The sequence below is a fragment of the Vigna angularis genome, chromosome 10 (assembly GCF_016808095.1).
Source record: "Vigna angularis cultivar LongXiaoDou No.4 chromosome 10, ASM1680809v1, whole genome shotgun sequence".
NCBI lineage: Eukaryota > Viridiplantae > Streptophyta > Magnoliopsida > Fabales > Fabaceae > Vigna > Vigna angularis.
This window is the reverse complement of record NC_068979.1, coordinates 27168351-27190247: the sequence shown is the minus strand read 5'-3', so window position 1 is coordinate 27190247 and position 21897 is coordinate 27168351. Positions and strand designations below refer to the sequence as shown.

The following is a 21897-nucleotide window of genomic DNA, read 5'->3' as shown; positions in this document are numbered from 1 at the left end:
TGATATTAATGGATTGGAAAATGTTTTTTAATAAATATACCAAATAATAAAATAGTGACACATATTCTATTTTTTTTTAAAGTTATTAAAAAAAAAGTTGGTCCTGTGATTTTCCCGAATACAAAACTAAGTGACTTACTTGGTCCTGTGACTTCTTCATTTTATTACAGGGAATTTAAAAGAACTTGATTTTATATCTTCTGTAAAAACAACACAACAGAGTGGAATATGAACAGCAGCCAAATCAATTGTTTAAGTTATGATGATCTTCATTTTTTGTACCAGACTCTGTCAGAGATGGAACAACATTTTCTTCATCCAACTTTGACTCAGTCAAGCTCTCCACTTTCTCCTTCTTCAGTATCTGTGCCATGTCATAAGAGGAATGCAATCCCACAAACAGGTAATACACCAGCAGAATCGCAGTCCAGAATCCAAATCTTCTGAACGAAGCTTTATCCAACGAACCAAGAAGGAAAACATTGATGCCAATGGAAGCTGATGGCAGGAACGGCACCAGTGGCACACCCCAAACCTTTGGCTTCTTCGTCATCGGAACCAAAAGCCAAATACCCACTGTTCCCACAAGCCAAAGCGGCACCATGATGGTGTAACCAACCCATTTCGTGGTGTTGGCCCAGTAAACAGCTGATGCAACAGAAGAACCCAATATGAGAGCAACGCAGAGAACGAACTTCACAATGTTGGCTTGTGTAGCCACCCCTCTTGCACAGTAGCGGCGAACCAACAGGGCCAGCGCCACAAGGGAGAACAAGAAGAGAGTGGAGATCGAAAGAAGGTTAGCAAGAACATCAAGTTTTGTGAAGAATGCAACAATGGCAGTGGCACCAAGCATGACAACCGTGGCATTGATGGGTGTCCCAGTTCTCTCGTTTACCTTGCAGTAAAAAGGGTTGTTTGTGAGAAGTCTATATTGTGTTGTTGTGTTTGTGTTATTTTGGCAACATTTGTTTGTTGTTACGTACCTTAGCAAGCCATGGAGGTAGCAACTGCGTTCTAGCAATGTGAGTGAGATACCTGGCTTGTCCCACAGCACCAACAAGGAGAACGCTTGTCATTCCTTTCAACGCCCCAAATGCAACTATGTACTTCGCCCAACTCATCCCTACCGCTTCAAACGCCACAGAGAAAGCAGCTTTCTCGTCAACCTCTGAAAACCTCTGCATCAAACACAGGGTCACCGACAGCATGCAGTACACAAGCGTGGTGCACATCATCGACCCTATCAGCCCCAACGGAATGTCCCTGCCAGGGTTCTTCGTCTCCTCCGCCATCGTGGAAACCGCGTCGAATCCCACGTACGCGAAGAACAACACCGCCGCCGCCTGCAAGTAGGATGGATTAGATTCATCAACCAAACTACAGTAAAACTAGCTCCAAAGAATTGGATAATGAATCAACTAATCAATCTCAACTACTCAAACTGGTTTTGAATCATGCAAAAGATCAAAGTTTTCTTTACCTGGAAGATGCCGCGGGATCCGAAGGGAAGAAAGGAGGAGTAGTTAGCGGCGTTGGCTTTGGTGAGGCCGGCGACGATGATGAAGAGGAGGACGAGGAGGTGGAGGATGGAGGCGAGGTAGTTGAAGCGGGAGGAGCCCTTGGTGCTGGAGACGGCGAAGAGGCCAATGATGAAGAGGACGGCGACGGCGATGGGGTCGAGGTTGCTGTAGTCGGCAGAGAGGTGGTGGGCATGGATGAGGAACTTGTCGGGGTCTTGGTTGCAGAGAGTGGCGAAATAGGAGGTCCAGGAGCGTGCCACGGCGGCGCCGCCCACCACGTACTCCAGAAGGATGTTGCCGGATGCAATGTACGCCACGAAATCGCCGAGCTCCACTCTCAGGTACGCAAACGAACCGCCTAATAATTATCCATTTATATACCTGGGTGAGGTTTGAAAAACACGTGCAAAGAAGAAGAAAGAAAGATACCAGCGACGGGAATTTCGACGGCGAATTCGGTGTAGCAGAAGACAGAAAGCATGGCAGAGACGCCGGAGATAACGTAGGACAAAACAACGGCGGGTCCGACGTGGTTCCTGACCTCAAAGCCGGTGAGGACAAAGATGCCGGAACCTATGACGCTGCCCATTCCGAACCATATGAGATCCCACCACGTAAGAGTCTTCTTCATCTCATGGTGGCTGCGCCGCTTGACTTCCACCAACTCCACGTCCTCCATCGACCGACCCGTCATTCGATCCACTAGCCTCCACGGCGTCGCCAACAACGCTCTCTTGTACTTTGATAAGCTCTCGAACGACTCCAACGTGACAGCCTCAGAGTACCTTCTGTTCTCGTCGATTCCCTCCATTATTGGTTCTTCTGCATGCTCCACAAAAACAGATAACTTGATGCACCATAACCAACCAAAATTTAATAAAATTTATTGTGTACAACTCTTTTAGCAACCTCGTTGCATTTTCTTGAGATATTTTTCGCTTAGAAAGTGATGTTAGTGACCCTCTCCATGTACATAGACAAGTTGCAGTTTTCGGAAGGAAAAATTCACATTAACAAACAACTTTTTTACTGTTCTGTTTCAAATACAAGTTAACAAATTTAGGTATGAAAAATATACTTTGATATATCTAAATATTTTATTTGATATATCTAAATATTTTACTTGATATTATTCTTTTTTACTTTTCTTTCTAAAAAAATACAAAATTTTACACTTTTTGTTATCATTTTATGTTTATATCCTGTGTCAAATGATTTAAAAATGTGTTATAGTATATTTTTCTTTACATTTTATTGGTATAATTGATATGTTTGAATTTATTTCTAAAAATAATATTTAAAACCAGTGAATCACAAATCATCACACTTATATATTATTATTAAAAAAAAATTCTTAAAAAAACATTGTCCTTTTTATAACCCTTGCTTGGATAAATATATTGTACAAGAAAAAGTATCGTTTGACACTCCCTTTTAATCTACATACACAATTGGTTTTATAATAAAATATTATACTTAATAAAAAAATAAATAACAAACAAATTTTAATCAAAGGTAGAAACACACTTTTAATTATAAATTTTAAGATTGTATTCTTTTTACACCTAATATTATTATCAAAACTTAACACACTCTATAATTGAACACGTAAATCATCACAAATAGCAAAAATTTAAACATCAATCAAACACGAAAACAAAACATATAAATTTAACCAAAAGTAGAAGCACACTTTAAATTGTAACATTTAACATTGTATTGTTCTTATGCATAACATTGTTATCCAAATTTAACACATTCTAGAATTGAACACGGCATTGTATTCTTCTAATACGTGACGTTACATTTTGGACAATATGTTCCACAACACGGAAGACAAAATAGACGTAGGTTGTTTGCTTCTGTAAGGCGTGTGCAAATAGAGCCACTACAATTTGACTCTTTCTCTCCCTCAAAAAAAGCCTTGCTTTTGCTTTCAATCACAATATATATCCACTGAAGTTTTCCTTTTTGTTTTCTTCTTCAAAACACATTGCTTTTGGGCTGATTAAAGCAAGATTTTCATTTCTTCCTCTCAAAAATCAATTATTTCACTATTTCTCCTAGATTCTAACTCGATCTCTACTCTTTCTTACATTTTCATTTTTTTTTGCTCTTTGCATTTTTTTTTTGTTTTAAAGAAAATACTCTTATCAATTCTTCATTGTATTTTGTCATTTTCTTTCGATAAATTATTGACCAAAACAAACAAATCTTGTAGGAATTCAAATTCAAAGTAGCAGTGTATGTTTGGCACCTTTGTTAATCTCTTTTATATTACTTTCTCTATATATACATTCGTGGATATCATCTATTTTTCATCATTTATTCTTGATGGTTTGTTTGCACTTTGATTATCTTCTTTGACAATACAACATGTAACGATTAATAATATAACCTTAACAAAGATGGTCAAAGATGTAATGAGTATCAAAAGGTATTTTTCATTATTTGTTTGACACTTTTCTTTTGTTTCTAGGTCAATCTCTATGCAACAATAACTATTTTAGTAGTACATATGTTGGATTTGTATGAAACGAAAACAAGTTAGCTTACTGAAATGTTTATTTTCTATCTTGTTGTAGTTGGAACACCTACCAATCATGGTTACATGTGTTTGGACTAATGACAATAACATGCAGTTTGAGGCCAAAACTCAACTTCAAAATATGCTTTCAATTGATTAGAGATTGGTCTAAGTCATTTGTTTTTGTTTTCAATTCTGAATGTGAATGGTTTTTGACAAATTTTGTTTTTGTCACACTACTGGAAAATTTGGATTTACAGACGGCATTTTACCGAAGGCCTTGAAGCCGTCGGTATAGAGGTAATTACCGAAGGCTTATAAGCCGTCGGTAAGGACCTCACTAACTTAAGTCAGAAATTAGGTTCCTCGTGCCCCAAATTCATTTTCATCAGCCTCGTCGTTTTGTGCGTATCCTCCCTCTCTTCACACACTTGCCTCCGTTGGTTCACGCTCTGTCAGTTTATCGGTGAGTCACCCGTGGTGGTTGGTCACGGTGGTCAGCGGTGCGTCCACCGGTGTTGGTTCACGGTGCGTGGTGGTTTTGGGGAGTCCGGGGCTAGGGTTCGTCCTAGGTTGGTTCTTTCGTTGAGGGCTGGTGGTGTGGAGGTAAGTTTCGCAGAACTTCATTCACACTGTCATGTTCATTTTGGTAAAGCCTAGACACTGCCTTCATCTACTTTTCATTAACTTCTTAGTATACGGTTGAAGGAACTTGGTTGAGGGCTGCGTTGGAGTGGCCGTGGGGCGTCGCTGTCAAGGCTATCTCGGTTAAGGTAAGTTGTTCGTTTAAAAATTGGTTTGTTCAATCTGTATGATTTTGTTGTGGCATCAGTGTATGTGCTTGTTTGATTGAGAAAGATTGGTTTGTAATTGGAATGAGGGACCTCTCCCAGGCCGTAACTCTCTGGTCTCTAGAACCCTCTGCTACACGGCTCTCTCCCTTTTTTTATATACCAACAACCACTTCCTTGCTCTCATGCTTGCTGCTGCCGTGAGTGTGTGTGGAACTGACCATGACATTGTGCTTGCTGCCTTGCTCCACTTCACTTATACACATGGCTCTTTTATTTTCTTCCAAGTAAAATGCTCCCTTCTATGTGCTCTCCCCTATGGTTGCTGTCTCTTCTTTTCTGCCCTCCACTTTCTACGTGCACCATTTCCAAAAGAAGACAAACATTTGCTCATCATTACCAAATAAACAATTGATTAATTTCTTTTCTCTGTTCTTCCTCTGCCTCGAACGTGTGTTGTCTAAGGTGGTTGCTGCTGGATGCACCTTGCGTGAAGGTGATGATCAACTTCTCCTTCCAATCGTGACAGTCTGAGCTTGGGTGTGGCAGCTGCTGCTTGCTGCACTTTGCTGGTGCTGCTGGTTCTCTTCTACACGTTACTGGATCTGCTGTGAAGGCTGTGGGCGTGAAGATGTTGGATGTGGTTGCTGCTACATTTTGTAAGCCAAGAAAATAATTGCCTCCATATGGCTAGACAACACCAAAAATAAATCCATGATGTTGTCTCCTCTATAGGCCCGTGAGCTTCTCTTCCATCTCAATTGGACGTGAATTTTCCATGAGCTGCTTCTCCAACCGTGACAGCTGTTGCACCTCTTCTTGCTTCCAACGAGCCGTGTGTTGGCTCTCTTGTGCACTCCAAAACTTCTTTAATTTGCAGTGAGAGGTGTGTGGTTGTTGGACGTGTAATGTGCTTCTCATGAGGGTTGTTTGCTTTCTTCAAAGATGGTGGGTGCTCTTTCTCCAAGACCAAGCCGTGACCAAACTTGCTGCTGCCTCTCAAAATCGTTTTCTAGACTTCCTTCTTGAAAGCAATAAAGAACCGAACATTCTTTCAATTTGTGGGCCATGATGTGCTTTTTGTTTTTCAATTGAAGAATCAAAACCAATGTGTGAAGTGGAATAGCACCGTAAAACAATATGCAGACATCTCTTCAACCCAAAGTGAGATTTCTTGTGTGGGGCCGTGACACCACTCCCTTTAATAATAAAATTCATCACATACTGGAGCTCCATGGGCGTGAACTTTCAAATTGGTAGCCCCCTCTTCCATCAAGCACGGCTTACATAGTCTAAAAAGAATTCTCCAATCTCCCATTTGATTCCAATACATATGCATGCTATATAAAACAAAACCGTGTGGCCCCTCCATCATTTCACGGTCTCCTTCATTTGTCATAAGCCAAATAAACATTCTTCAATCCTAGGTGCCACTCCCATTTTTGTTTCCATCCAAAACTTTGCTTGTAAAATGAATTATTCATGGGCCCATTCGTGAGGAATTGTGGCAGCTCCTTTGCACAATAGAAAAATCACATATTATTTGAGAAAACCGTGGACACTTGCACATGTGGTCCCCTTCTTCCATTTCAATTCAAATCATGTTCATTTACTTTCTCCAAGACCGTGTGTGTCACATCAATTCTTGCTTCCAATAGTGATGTGCCACTTCTTACAAGACAAATAAAATTGCTCCTTTATTCTTTGTAGTTGGCAGCTCACGTGCAGAGTAAACTGTTATTTTTTCGTGCCACTTACCGAAGGCTTTTGCCCCTCGGTAAATACCCATCTCATGTCATTACCGAAGGCTTTTGGCCCTCGGTAATTACCGAAGGGCAAAAGCCGTCGGTAATAGTTAGCGACAAGGGATTTACCGACGGCTCGATGCCCGTCGGTAGGCCGTCTGTAAATGTCTTTTTCCGACGGCTTTTGGCTGTTTCCGAGGGATTATGGCCTTCGGTAATGCCCTTTTTTTTGTAGTGTCATATTATAACGTATAGCTCACCCATTGAGGAGGTTATTCAAGCTAGTGTAGTTATACAGTTTGTTTAGTTTTTATGTGTGGTATGTTCCCTTAATTGTGTTTAACGTTTAGTTTAAGGCAGCTTGGGCTTTGAAAAATATAGCTTATAGAATATGTGAAAATACTAAAGTGGAAGTGGTAATTGATCATGATGGTCTTTAAGCAATGACATCAAATTTCCTCCTATTGGTTTAATAAAATGTTCAATTTAGGTTGTTAAAGAGTTCTTTAAAAGTATAGCCTAATATAACATCCTAGGGCCATGAAACACTTTGATATGAGATCTTTTGATGGATTTGTGAGGAGACCATCCTTATTTGTTATATGGAATGATCTTCAAGGAACATCATGGGTGAGGACTTAAAGTATTTCATTTTTGTAAAGGTTTGATGTTTCATTGAATGACTTGGAGGAGCACGAATTGAGAATTAAGGAAACAAAATTATTAGGTTTATCAAGAAAGGGAGTTCACTAAAAAGACACAACATCAATGAGATTTCAACCTAACAACATAAGGGATTGACACTACTTTCTACCCAAAACATTAAGGCAATAGATTAACGAGTCTTCACCTTTATATGATGCTCCACTTTCTCATCATTTCTATTCAATATAGGACTTAGACTCACACTTAGATTTCCAACAAATCCCCACTCAAAGGTGACTCTCTTCCACATTGGTACACTCTCCCTTAAACTGGATGTTAGTTTTCTATTTTTTCTGTCTTCTTCTCTTTCTTTTTTTTAGATACAACATCGTTGTCTTTAAGGCCTAATGTACACTCTATATACTCTTTTCTTATCATCAATATAGAAAATACAATTTCAATTTTATGATTTTTTTTCTCTCATATAGTCTTTTCTAATAATGATTAATGTTTTCCTAAATGGTTACACTTATTTTGAATAGCAATGACTAGTGTTTTGAAGAAGGAGATGAAAAGGAAGGCTTATAATACTTCACTTCAACCAAAAATGGTCATTATTAAAAATGAGGGGAACAATCATAAGAGATAACTAAGGGGTGGTAAAGATAAAAACACAAGTAATTTCAAGTCTATGTACAAAATTGTGGAGTGTAATCATTGAAAAAAAAAACTAGAATAATTAAAGATGAGAAATATGATATATGATCCTTACATGATATGATACATTTTATTTGGTGAAGTTGTTTGAGGTTAAGAGGGCCTTTGATGATTGGTGGATTTATTGGGATTTAGTATGAGAGAAATTTTGTGTTTGTTGTGTACAATGCTAAATTAGTGACAAAAGATTTTAGTCAAAGATAGGATGTTGATTTTAGTGAGAATTTTTCACTAATTTTGCAAGGAGAGTTGTGACATATAAACCTCAACTACAAATGTGTGTAGCTTTTTCATTACTGGAGAGACATAATTCATTCTCATTACTAAAGCATTTAAATTCTTATGAAGACTTTGGTCTTCTTTAAAAAAGATATCTATTATTAGCCATATTGCTATTCTCTTCTCGTAATTGTTTTATTTTGTATTTCTCTTATATTTTTTATAAGTTTAGAGAATTTATTAACTTTATTATTAAGTTAATTTTAATCTATTCAACATCAGTACCTAGTCTAATGTTTTGACCAAGTGTTATTTATTTATTTAATGTCTTCTATTTTACAAAAAAAAGAAAGAAAAAGAGGTTAAATCTGTATTATGATTACATTATCTCTGTATGGAAAAACAAGTTATTTTGATGAAGTTAATGTTTTAAATAGACTAAATAATTTAACCAAGTCTTATATTAGACTAAATGAATATATACTTTGATCTGATTTTAAAAAATAAAAAATAAATTCTAAATCTGAAAAGTTGAAAAATACTTTATTTATTTAAATTTAAGTCATATTAATGAAATTAGTTTTAAATTTTAGTTACAATAATTTCATACATAAATTTTATGTGTTAAATAATATTATTTTTAACATTTTAAAATTACCCTTATCACTTTTAAAAACACATTTGTTAATAAATTTTAGGATAAATTAATATCTTCAAAATATATTAATTTTACTATGTTAAAAAACTTTTTAATATATTTTAAAACATTAAAATCAATATACACATATATTTTGAAATTATGATTAAAAATAACAATAAAAATCTAATAGAGAAAGTGTAAATCTATTTAGATTCCAAATTAGAAATGACCTATTTCTATTTAAGTCAATAAAAACACTTTTCTTTTTTACTCTAAATCCAATTTACAAGTTATTCAAGTAAGATATTTCAACAATCTCTATTGTTACCCAACTCTAATTATCTCTCTTCCAAAACAAACCATGTATTTAAAACTCATTCAATGCGTTCTTCCACCTCAAAACAGAGCTTCAAAATTTCCTCTCACCAAATATGCTCTTAACTTTATCAATTGTATATATTCTTCATGCATTTTACATGCTAACTTTTTTCTGCCCTATATTATTAGCATATAGAAATTAAATTAGAATAAATTCAACTGTTTCAAAATAAACTCTTTCTTCCTCTATTTCTCACCCATTCCCAACAATGGAAATTCTTATTTTTATTTATAATAATTAGGATTATGGCAATATTATTAAAAACACATTTAAAATTTGTTATTTGTTTGCCTCAGGTTGTCCAGTCCTAAGAAAAATGATTCTTTTAAATTAAAAAGTAAATTAAGAGATGAAACAAACGTCCCATGATTCAAATTAATGTAATTCATGTAAACTCTCTTAATATATATATATATATATATAGAGAGAGAGAGAATATGTATAGACATAAATATAAATATAGAAGGCATACCTTTTGTTTTTGTGACTTTTTGGACCCAAAGATGAAAATTGCAGAGGCTTCTTCTATGCAACTTGTGTTCTCAAGTAATGAGAAAGAAAGAAGAAAACCAAAAATCAAAACCTTCCTTTATCTCAAATTTATTATAAATTAATTTGTATTGAATATATTGGAAAGATCGAATTTATAAATTAATAAAACAACACCCCTGACTTATGAGGTCCTGCCGGCGCCAGGACAACCCCTGACAAATGCTTATGGATACAATTTTGCATATTTAAAATATCAAAAAGTAAAATACTTATTATGATGACCTTAATATATATATATATATATATATATATATATATATAAATCGGCTATATTTAATTAGAAGAAAACTCGGTTATGTTTATTAAGAAGAAAAATATGGCATGTTTTAGTATAAATAAAGCAAAATTCTCCAAAGTATTTTTAAGGAGAAAAATTGAAATATTTTCTTCATAAATTAAATTAATTAATTAATAAAAATTTCATATACTATTTCTAATTTTCTGTGTATAGATTAAATTTAACAATAAAGACATTTACTTGTTTTTTTCTTTTTCTTTTCTCTTCTAAAAGTGATTGTGAGAACACTTTAAAAAAAAATTGAACTACATAAATTTTTTATATTATTTTACTTATTTTTTATTCTTTCTTTTGAAAAAAATATAAAAAATTATACTTTTATGATTATTTTATCCTTATATTTGTCAAATAAATGAAGGTAAGAATGTATCTTAGTACCACTACTCATTAAATAGCTTTCTTCTTCTTAATAATTCAGAATTGATGGAATCTTTTCTGCACAGCTAACTAACATGAAGAAAAAAATTAGAGTACCTCTTTTGATAATCTTGATCCAGTTGTAACCCTAATGTAACATTATAGAGAGTATAAATAATTTAAAATAGGTGATAGGAAAGGGACATGAAATTAAGACACGTGTATTTCTTTGTTTGTAACTAACAGGTCATTTTCTTGTTGAGTTGAGGTTTGAGAGGGTTTGCTTCCCTTATATTTGGACATATTATTTGAAAGGATCATTTCTCTGCACAACTGTGTTTCTATATATTATTTATCTGTTTGCCCAATGCTGATTTTCTTTTATATAAAGAAAACTCAAAATTTATGATTATTTAAGTGAGTTTTCTATTTTAATGTTTCAGAGTAAAAAAATCAACACCAATTATAGTTTTTACTTTTCCAATACTCTGATTTATTAGTATCTTTATACATTCAGTAAGTTTCAGAGTTGAAAGTAAAACTAAGTTATATAGATCTTTTGGTTCAAATATCAATTAGCCCACTTTGCTTGCTTATTTTAAGATTGATGAGTCTTACACTTTGCTTCCATATGGGTACATATTGCTGTGTAGTCTTGAAAAAGTACTGGTGTATATAAATAAGATTTAAAATATTTGAACAGGACATAAGCAACTGCAAAAGAACTTCATTTTCTATTATACATTTTCCACCTACATAGTAATGTCTCCTTGTGCACTTCTACCTATACAAGTAGAAGTGAAAGGTGCCATCTATTCTTTATTTCTGTATATACTTTCTCATAATGAAAATTTACAGATTTATAAATAAACATAAAATTATCTGTACAGACCATGAGCAATTTCAGAAGAACTTGGATATTGTACATTTCTCATCACTGTCATAGGAGGAGTCAGCAATGTTCCCTTTGCATTTTTATCAGCAAGAATTGAAGATAAAGGCTCCACAATCCTTTATTTCTGTCATGATGTTCCTTCAAAAGTGTTTGTGATAGACCTTTATGCTGGTTTCCAAATGCATCTTCATAGGTATCATCTCTATGTCTGGATAGGGTCACTTGGAGGGTCAACTGTGATCCAAAGGAGTGCAATGGTAATGGAGAGAATTCCTGCCCAGACATAAATAATTGTGGGCACCCTTCCTCTCTTTCCCATCAACCCTTTAGCAAAAGGGTACATATGAGACAGCACCCAGAAGCTGAAGAACATGCTTCCCAAGAGCTTATTCCACTGTGGAATCACACTGAACACAGTCCTTAAGAACCCCATCACCAAAGCAATGATGTTAATGATGATAATTGTTAGTGGCATGATGAAGAGGCTTGTCCATTTGACAATGTAAAGATCGGCATATTCATCGTCTTCTTCATCACCTGCTGACTTAGACGTTAAGGTAAAGGAAATCTCTATGCCAGCCACAACCTTTAGCAAACCTTGTATGACAGCAACAAGGTGAGCACTGGTGCCACCAATGACCCAAAACTGCTCGTTGCGCCACCATTCCTCAAGGGCAATACCTGACCACTTCACTTCAAGGAGAGATATGAGAGTGAGGCAAATGGTGATTAGCAACAGATAGGTTAAGAAAGCCACATTCAAGCCTTCCACTATGAACTGTCCAGAGAAAAGGGAGAGTGCAGGAATGAAGCAATACACCACCAGAAACAATGAGGTGAATGGGTAGATGCCAACATTGAGGTACGAAATTCTCTGCAAGAACTTGAGGCGTCTGCTAGCGAAAAAGGCATTGTTTCTTGAGAAGAAAATCTCCACAGAACCTGTGGCCCATCTCAGCACTTGATGCAGACGATCAGTTAAGTTTATCGGTGCAGTGCCACGAAAAGCATCTCTCTTTGTAATGCAATAAATTGATCTCCAACCACGGTTGTGCATCCTGTAACCAGTCACCACATCCTCAGTTACTGACCCGTAAATCCAACCTACCCTGTCCCCCCATTCGGTCTTGTCCTCATACCTGCATTGTGCATGATATCATGAAAGGAAAAAGAGAATAAGTTAATTTTGACTTATACACAAACATGTTTGGGATGGATTGTTTTATGAGAAAATTGCTGTATGAGACTTGTAAGTAGAAAGGTAACAGTGAAGGAAATTACCAGCATGAGATGACAGCAATAGCCTCAGCAACGGTGGGGGCATCCAAAGGTGGACGTGGTGTGAGAAGTGCCCCAGGTGGTCTTCCATTCTTCACAGATTTGTGATCAGCAAGTGGCCTTCCGTTGTATTCAGCCACAGTTATGGAATCTGTGAACATTGTTGAGCTTCCAAATTTTTCTGGATAACCCATTTCTGAATCAGATGTTAGGGGTTGCGTGTCATCGTCAGCTTTTGCATGTGGTGCTTTAAAGTTCACCTTGGTTTTCACTCTTCCAAACACACCAGTGTGCTCAATGAATCTCGGTGGTTCAAATCCATACAGTGCATACCTCCTAAACATGCAACCTGTTCCTACATACATTGGACCTTGGAGACCATCCAGTGCTCTCATATTTCCTGATGAATTACACATTGTTAAATACAAGTCCATCCTAGTAAAGGAAAAGAAATCATGGCAAGTGACAAATCACTATGATCGTGTCAGAACTATAACTTCTTCAAAAAGAGAAAGAATGAAACAAGTTTCTGCATAAGTTAACTTATGCAGAAGTTAAAAATCAAATTTTAAAAGAACTATATTAGAGAATTTCGTTATGGAAAAGTCTATCTAAACTTAATGGTTTGCTTCAAATGAATAATGGCTAGCAAGATATATGTGACAGGGTTGTTTTTACCATCAAAGAAGACTGTGTTGTGATTTGCATATCGATCAGAAGGATCAATCCCTTCAAACCTTTGCGGAAATTGTATGTAACATACGCGATCACCACCACGGTCCATCATAAAGCACATTCCCTCCTTCACAGCAAGGGAATTGTAGAAGTAGTGGTCACAATCCAAGTTGAGAATGAATGGTCCATTAGACAATATGGCTGAGGCTCGAACCATAGCATTCATGGCTCCTGCTTTCTTGTTATGATCATATCCTGGTCTCTTCTCTCTTGAGACATATGCAAACATTGGAATCCTGATGTCTACACCTGTGAAATCTAACTTTGTCTCATCTGCAATGCCCATTACAGGATCATGATCTGGGACCTTACTCATTATCTGTATATAATAAACATGCACATTCAGAATTAATTATCTATGACCAACTCCATGTAATCAAGTTAATATGAATACAAAGTACACAGAAGAAAGAAGGTTTAACTACCTTTTACTTATAGTCTTTCTCAAATTTTGTTTTTGTTTCTATGATTACAAATGTAGTACTGAATCTATGTAGTTTCTTTCTACTAGAGAATTGACCCTACTATCATGTTTACATGTGCTTTGGCTTTGGTTACTGAATCTGGACCATGAAAGAAACTACAGAAACTTGAAATCAAACTTCCTAAAGTGTATAAATCAATCCTGAAGTTAAAAAAAATATTTGAACTATGATTTATTCGGTCCATCTATTTGACAATTTTTCTTTCAATTCTTTTGAAAAATACTGTTAACTATTTTGGCATGAGTAAGGTAAATAACAAGCCAATGATATCATGCCATCATATAGCTAATTTCATACTTGTTAAAATTTATGAGAATCAAAACTAACAAGTGAAAACTTAATATGATTAAAACCAAATTTCACCCAATTTCAATTGAATTCAAACACTGAAGCAGAAAAAAGTAAGGACTACATACCTGCAAGATTCCAGCATGGTCACCCTTAGAGTGATCAGGTGTAGGGCTATACCAAGTACCTGGCCATTGAGTGCCATCGGCCATCCATGTAGCTTGAGGGACATCACTGGTGTAATCTGAGGGTAGAGTTCCTCCATTTTTCTCCTTAGCTATCTGCTTTGCTTTTTTTTCCTCTTTAGAGTTGTGTGTTTTACTTCTTTGACGTATTACCTCAGGAAGTCCATTGATTCTGACCTTAAATTCATCATACTCTCTCTTGATCCATCTACGGTCTTTCACAAAATCGTGTCGTTTCTTGTTCTTGGTGGGGTCTTTCTTCAAATTGAAGTAAGCATCGGGATTCCTAGGTTCAATGTTGTGTTTTCTACAAAAGGGTACCCAAACCTGTGTATATGCATATCAAGAACATAGTTCATGTTATCTCATAATTAACCTAAATTGAATAAAAACTTGTTTGGTCATGTTTGATGTAACATCCTTAATTCAAAATTTTATGACATATTGCTCTTATCCATTCCAATAAACATATTAAAAAGCACACTTTAATAAGGTCTTTTAAACTTCTTTATTGTGGAAAATCCCAAACCTACACCTATTTAGATCATATTCACATATCCTAACTAAATCTAGATGGTTTAGTGTGATGGTTATTATTTATCAATATGTTATTATTTACTACACTGTTATTATACAATACTCATCTTCTCATGTAAGTACTATTCTTCAAGGAATACCAACTTGATAAACATTGATACACTTAAAATTTACAATGATACTAACTCTTTTAGTGACTTGAGCATTAGAGAGTGTTTTGCAAGTAGATCTCTCTCCCTCATCTCAATAGCAAAGAGGCATTTTTGAGATGACGAGAGCTCTAAAAACCACGGTTAGGATCTTGCTACCTGTTTGCAAGTCCATGCTCAAGATCTTGGTAAGATCATTTGGCGTCCACCATAGACCCTGATAAAACATTTCCCGGCCTCACCTTCCTATGGTCACCACTCGAAGATCCGCACAACTCTCCCACGAAATGAATGTCAACTAAGTTGTCACCCTTCAACAGCAAGTGCAATGAGATGGAAGTCAACTAGGTCGCCACCCTTAACAACAAGTGCATATGCTCATACAGAAGAATTATGAACAATGCAGTCAACATGATATTTGAGCTTGAGGCCCTATGCACCCACCAACAAACCAACTTGCAGGAGGATCAACTAAGGTTGATCATCCTAGCGAGATTTCTTATTTATGGACATATTGTTTCACCCATTATCGAACCATTTCATTAATGTCTAGTCTCATACTTGAGATGTATATACCTCGATATCAAGAGTGTATTGGAAGTCTCCCCTCACATAAACGATTTTCTAGGATTGAGTTAGGCTTAAAATCTACTTCTTAATAAAATTAACTTTTTTTATCATTTTTCTTACATATCAGTCATCTTATTCTTGGTCGGCAAGGTACACCACACATGAAACTTAATATCAAATAGATCAATTCAGCACCTAAATTATCTTTATTTTTTACCCTAAATCTTCTGCTTCAAAATTTTAAATCTTTGAAATACCAACTTAGACCTTGCAAAATCTAGCTGCAAAAATACTATATTATAAAGTAGAAAAGTTTACATCCATCCTTAATTAATTAAATGATGGAAGTTTATTTCAAGTCAGCATCTTTTCGTACTTTAGACATTTCCTGAATGAGAGGAATTGGATGTTAAAGTTTTAAAAATGAAAATACATTTTACTAAAAATGGTTGGAAAAGAAAAATTGTTTTGAAAAAAAAGAGAGTAAATAAACAGTGCAAAAAACAAATTGTAAACTGACCTCAGCAAATTTGACAGCTTCAGCCATGGCTTCAAATGTGAGTATGGCTCCACCATCATCTGAAATATAGCATGTTATTTTTTCAATTGGATAGTTTACACCAAGAATGGAAAGAATGGTGTTGGCTGTGACAAGAGGTGGTTCCTTTTCAGCATCAGCAGTGGACACAAAAACATCAACCCCTGGCAAGTCTGAGCGACCAGTTGGGTTGGAAGCAGTTGGTTGATCAAACTTGTCATGCAATGCACCAAGGTCTACACTTCTGTTTATTGGGTTCATTTTGGGTAAGATATCAAGAAGCCAAGAGAAAGCAAACCAAAGCTCACACACAATTGATATTCCCCACAACCACATAGCTTCATGGTTAGGGTTCGAAACTCGCCAAGTTAAGAACATAACTAGGATTACTATACGGATAACCACCAACAACCTGTTCACAGAACAAAAAGGAATTCATGTTGCAGAAAGTTTTATAAGAACTCCAATGCTAATCATTCCTGCAACTAATTAAGATCCTAAAATTGAGTAGCATCAGCAATTGCAGAAACTAAAGTGCAGCAATTGCTGATACCGTGTCATTTACAAAACTAGTTTGAAGTAGTAGACTTAATTAATATCACATACAGTTCGAAAAAGCTGATTTAAATTGGAATAGGATGTCAGAAAATGGAAATTATCAAAAGTCTCCATCCCACAAGTTCCTATAAGATTATAATTATGAAAAAGGTTAAATTATTAGTATATAATTCTTTCAATTCCCTCTATTTTAATGTTTTATTCCATGCACAAGAAAATTATAGGTCTTAATGTCCAGACCTGCATAGCAGTTCAGTTTTGATCCTTGTTGATAACACCAAGTAACAATTTTTGACAATGTTAAACTGTTACAAAAGTTTTATGCCCTCATGAAAATGCTTTTTCTTTTTCAGTTAATGTTAGTTCTTAATTTTTGTTAATAGGAAAATTGAATCCACAATCTCTTCCAAACTTTTCAAACCAACCTTATATCTCTCAAATGTTATATCTGTCAAATGTTAGTGAGAAAATTGAACTCACAATCATTTCCATCCTCTCTTCCAACTTTTACAACCAGACTAACCTTATATATAGCTCCTCTGTTATGCAAATGAATGTAAGGACTCTAAAAGGTTCCAACGTTTCTTACAAATTAAGGTCTAAGAAAGCAAAGTTGTTTGAACAAAAGAAACATTACGCATGTCTCAAATCTCGTAACAGCACAACATGGTCCAGTGGTAACCTAAAGAATGAGAAACATGTGAAGACACAATCTGCTGGTATGATGAAAAATGGTAACATATATATATATATATATGATCGATGTATACCTGTAAGGGCTAAGTATAGCCCCAGGGATTCTAATCTTCCTAGTTAGTGGTTTCCAAGGTTTGTCCATGAAATCTGCCATGCTCACTCCTTCTTCAAAAGTGTTCTGATCTTCCTGCCAAAATGCATTCCCTATGCCATAAGTACCTTTGGTCTCAAACAACCATCGGTTGTGATCAAAATCTTGAGTTTGGCTCCTCAAAAGCATGGACTTGTTATTCACTGAATTCAACCCATGCCTTCCTTCCTGCTGAGATTCTGCAGCAAACCTTGAGGTCCCAGTTGCACCACCATCAACCTTGGAATCAGAGGCTCCAGGTTGGTTATCTGGGGTGGGAGGCATCATCACAGTGTAATTGATGTAGTCATTTGAGCCTGAATTATCACCAGACATGTCAATGTCATCATCTCTTGAAAGGCTCATAGTCCTCCCACTTGAAGTACGTTTTGTAAATTTCACTCCTTGCTGTTGCTTTGCACCCGCAGAGGATGATTTGTTTGAAGAATTTGATGAACCTTTCATCTCTGCCAATGTTTTTCTCTCACATTTAAGTGTTTGATCTCCGCCAATGCACTTGTCTTCTTTTCTTTTGTTATTATTGTACGTGGAGAATTATGGGAACACCAGTTTCCATGTATGCCTGCATGCAACCGTGAAAGAGGTTAATTAGATTGGCTGAGAAATGCAAAAGCATGAAGGAACATTGTTTTTGGAGGAGAGAAATCTCATGGCTCCAAAATGGCTTCTGAGAGATTTTTGCATGCCGTCTGAAATTCTAGCTTTTGGGGGATGCATGTCATAGCCCCTTAATTTCTGCTCAACCTCTATCACTATCTCCATTTTCTCTTTCCTCTACTCGTTAGGTTGTTTAGCACAAACAAAAATTTTCTCAAATTTTGCATCACAAAAATTTTAACAGTCTCTTTGAAAAGGAAAACATGTGTCATATACACAAAACTATATACTTGCTTCTACCAACCTACAACATTTTCATCGTTTAAATTACGAATTCTTTTACATTTGCGTGCAATGGTTTTTAAAAGATACATGCAAACAAACAAAATTTAACTTATCCAATTTTTTTATCATGAGATATTTAAAAAAATATATATTGCTCTCTGTTCTTTATTTAACTAATAATGGTGGAATGATAGAATGTATAAATTCAAACAAAAATATAGTAAATAAATATGAATAAACATATTTAAAGGTTTGTTTAGTATTTTTTATTAATTTGTTTTTATATTCAAAATAAATTGAATGCATAATCTACATTTAATTGAAGAAACAAAAAAAATGTTATTAACGTACGTAACAAAAGTTTGATATGCACTATTGCTTTGAAATAAGCGATTAAATTAATGTTATTTATTTAAATAGTTTGACATGTTATTTATTTATTTTTATTGAATAAAAAAGGATTATTAGCACTAGTCTAAAATGTAAGCATTGCTAGATATATATTTTAGAAATTAAACTGAGAAAATAATGTAAATCTAGTTACCATGCATGATAAGTGTTAAATTCATATGAAAATAAATTTATTCTAGACACTTATCATTAACCTACCTTTGATGTTGATAAATAAAAAAAGTTAAAACTTTTATATGTCATGAAAGTGACATGTTACAACCTTTGTATGAAGAGGTAGTTATGTTTTTGCAACGTGCTTTCATCACGAGTTAGTTAATCCTTTGTATGTTCTTTTCTACTTCTTTCATATACACATGCCAACATTACAGGACATTCCAAAATATACAATTTACTGTACTTTCTGATTTCTTCTTCTAAACCTTTTAGTTTTCCCCTTGTAAGTTTTTCTTTGAATTTATTTATTAGTTTATCATCTTTCCTTTCTTTGGTCATGTTTCTTTAGAGACTATATGAGAAACTTCTTTCCCTCCAAAGCCTTATCTTTCTCCTTAACTTGCTTATCCTTCTATCATGTTCATTATCCTTCCTTTTAGGAGAGAACTCATCAACAAAATTGCAAAATCTATATCACAAGTACATAAGTCATTTACATTCAAACTATTACTCACGATATAATTAGGAAAATTTAATTTGTATGTATTATCATTTAACCTTTCTAGAACTTGGAAATTACCATCTTTGACTTTCTTTTATTAGAAAGTTTATCATTCCTAAAATGTGACTTAATTATTTAGTTGAAAGATGATTTTCTTTTTTTGTTAGTTGACTTTGCATTTGTAGGTTGCCTTCTTTTTTTATTTTTTCAAACTTGGATGGTACATCATTCATTGATTTTGCTTTCTTAGCCACATCACTACATATTATCGCCTCATTAGTAGGAAAAAGTAACAAATCATTAAAGATTAAAGGATTAAATCCATAAAAAAGCTTTTATGGTGTTTATGACCCATGGACAAAATTCACTATGACTAATGAAATCTTCAATACTCTTGAGATTTTTAGAAAGCACTTTAGTTTAACCACTATTTTTTATAGTAGAAAAATAAGTTAAATACCAAATTTTCCCAAATAGTCATCCAGAAATGACTTAAAATTTAGTATATCTTTTAAAAAAAATTCTTTTACCATACAATTATTTATTAAAGCTAGTTTTATTAAAATACTAGAACAAACATCTTCAAACAATTAAAAAACCTTTGCTAAAAAGAACTCATTGTTTAAAGTGATGTTTAAGGTTGGACGTTCAATAACTTACGTAAACTTTTTAATCCTTGACAAAATTATTATATTATTTCTTTTGAGAAAAGTTTTTCTATAATAATATTCAACCCCTTCTAGTATTTTTTTTCAGATACTTCAATTTTGTTGCATATTTTATTAAAAAAACTTAGAGGATGTACTTGAACTATCCTACCTGTGTTAAAAAAAATTGTATCCCTTAACATATGAGAGCATTACTTAGTGACTAGTGAATTTATTATTCATACTGATCATGAGTCACTTAAGCATTTAAAAGGGTAAAAACTTGAATAAAAGACACGGAAAGTGGGTAGAGTATTTGGAACACTTCACTTATATTATCAAACACAAAAAGGAAGTAATAATGTTGTAGCTGATCCATTGTTTAAGAGACACACATTATTAGTTTTCTTAGGATCTCTAATAATATGGTTTGATGACATAAAAGAGTTGTATGAGCATGATGAAACATTTGTGTCCACATAAACATTATGTCTTAAGAAACCTTTTGATGGATTCTATTTTTTTAATAAAGAAAAACTTTGTATATCTCAAGGATCCATCAAGAAACTTCTTATCATGGAGAAGGTCTTATGGCTCATTACAGGTTTATAAAACCTTTACTCAAACAAAAGGGTGTTGCTCCCTCCACCACCCCAAGTGAGTGCTTCTGCACCTCCCTATTATTTTCTTTTATTCCAAAAATACTCTACACCTCTCCAATATTTTCTTTTATTCTAAAAATATCCTACACCTCCTTATTATCCTCAACAATCTTTATCTTTCTCTCTCTGCATTAATGAGTATTCATATGGCTTAGATTTAAACTTGTGATATATTGCAAAATATAAAATTTAGAGGAAACTTCAATATCAGTGCTTCTACCACTTCCATTTTATAAACTTAAAAGTTAGATGCAAATACAAAATAATAAACATAATAATATTAATAGTAAATAATATATTATTATTATTATATACTAACTTTATAATGACGAAAGAACTAAATAAATTCCAAATCTTTAATAAATAACTTTTGTTTTATATTTTAAGTATTTAATAATATTTTTATATTATTTATCTAATAAATTAAATACTTTATTTAAGTTATTTGAGTCAAACATGTCGGTAAGTTAAAACATAATATAATGTTAAAAATTATAGATATTAAATGTAAGAAAAAATACACACATATATAAACATTTTTCTAGAAATTTAGAACAAAATTTTACCATTTATTAAGTAATTTGAAAAAAAAAATATATTGAATGGTGAAATTAAGATTGAATCAAACTTATTTAAGGGAAACTATAAATAAAATTTTGCAATATATCACAAGTTTAAATCTAAGCCATATGAATGCTCCATTAATGTGGAGAGAAAAACAGAAATATTGTTGAGGACAGTGGGGAGATGTAGGGTATTTTTGGAATAAAGAAAATAGTGGGGATGTATAGAGTATTTTTGGAATAAAAGAAAACAATGGAGAGGTGCAGAAACACTTGGGGTGGTGGAGGGAGCAACACCCAAAACAAAATTTACTGGTCACATGAGAATAAATGTTTAGAAGCATTGTTCTAGATGCATAACTAAATCCACTGTCAGTTTAACGTAATTTAATGATGGAGACTCAGTTGCATCAATTTTTCACAATTAAAGATCTAATTAAGACAAAAAAAAAATAACTGAAGAAGTCGTTTGGAAAAAGTTATCACAAAATAAGAACTTGTAATGTGATTAAACCTATAATAAATATGTTCTTGTGATAGTATATCCAAAATATATTTTAAATTACATAACTCAAATATATATATATATATATATATATATATATATATATATATA

General features: G+C 34.1%; 2 protein-coding genes across 3 annotated transcripts; both read right to left on the bottom strand.

Annotated features, from left to right (window-relative positions):
* On the bottom strand, window positions 1–9747 carry LOC108334740 (cationic amino acid transporter 1). 2 transcript variants are annotated; one of them, XM_017570673.2, is made up of 5 exons: window positions 9659–9747; window positions 1953–2345; window positions 1484–1881; window positions 987–1346; window positions 1–898 (listed from the first exon to the last, which is right to left on the bottom strand). In XM_017570673.2, exons 2-5 carry the CDS (start codon window positions 2332–2334, stop codon window positions 245–247), a joined length of 1794 nt encoding a protein of 597 aa, XP_017426162.1. In that variant the 5' UTR covers window positions 2335–2345; window positions 9659–9747; the 3' UTR covers window positions 1–244. The 2 variants fall into 2 exon arrangements, with proteins under 2 accessions (XP_017426162.1, XP_052725903.1); XM_052869943.1 differs by lacking the exon at window positions 9659–9747 and having other exon boundaries at window positions 1953–2406.
* Window positions 9748–11373: 1626 nt separating this feature from the next.
* LOC108334955 (cellulose synthase-like protein D1) lies at window positions 11374–18220 on the bottom strand. Its single transcript, XM_017570874.2, has 7 exons — window positions 18145–18220; window positions 17382–17904; window positions 16036–16465; window positions 14203–14586; window positions 13245–13620; window positions 12570–12966; window positions 11374–12427 (listed from the first exon to the last, which is right to left on the bottom strand). The coding sequence occupies exons 1-7, from the start codon at window positions 18218–18220 to the stop codon at window positions 11491–11493; spliced, it is 3123 nt and encodes a 1040-aa protein (XP_017426363.2). The 3' UTR covers window positions 11374–11490.
* Between the last annotated feature and the right edge of the window lie 3677 nt (window positions 18221–21897).

Excerpts from the sequence above, each read along its gene's own strand:
- LOC108334740 (XM_017570673.2), bottom strand. The coding sequence starts at position 2,334 with ATGGAGGGAATCGACGAGAACAGAAGGTACTCTGAGGCTGTCACGTTG. Across the intron at positions 1,882-1,952 it reads CGTCGAAATTCCCGTCGCTG|GCGGTTCGTTTGCGTACCTG; the intron begins GTATCTTTCTTT and ends GATAATTATTAG. Across the intron at positions 899-986 it reads TACCTCCATGGCTTGCTAAG|GTAAACGAGAGAACTGGGAC; the intron begins GTACGTAACAAC and ends TTTTACTGCAAG.
- LOC108334955 (XM_017570874.2), bottom strand. The coding sequence starts at position 18,220 with ATGGAGATAGTGATAGAGGTTGAGCAGAAATTAAGGGGCTATGACATG. Across the intron at positions 17,905-18,144 it reads AAAAGCTAGAATTTCAGACG|AGATGAAAGGTTCATCAAAT; the intron begins GCATGCAAAAAT and ends AAACATTGGCAG. Across the intron at positions 13,621-14,202 it reads ACCATGCTGGAATCTTGCAG|ATAATGAGTAAGGTCCCAGA; the intron begins GTATGTAGTCCT and ends TATTATATACAG.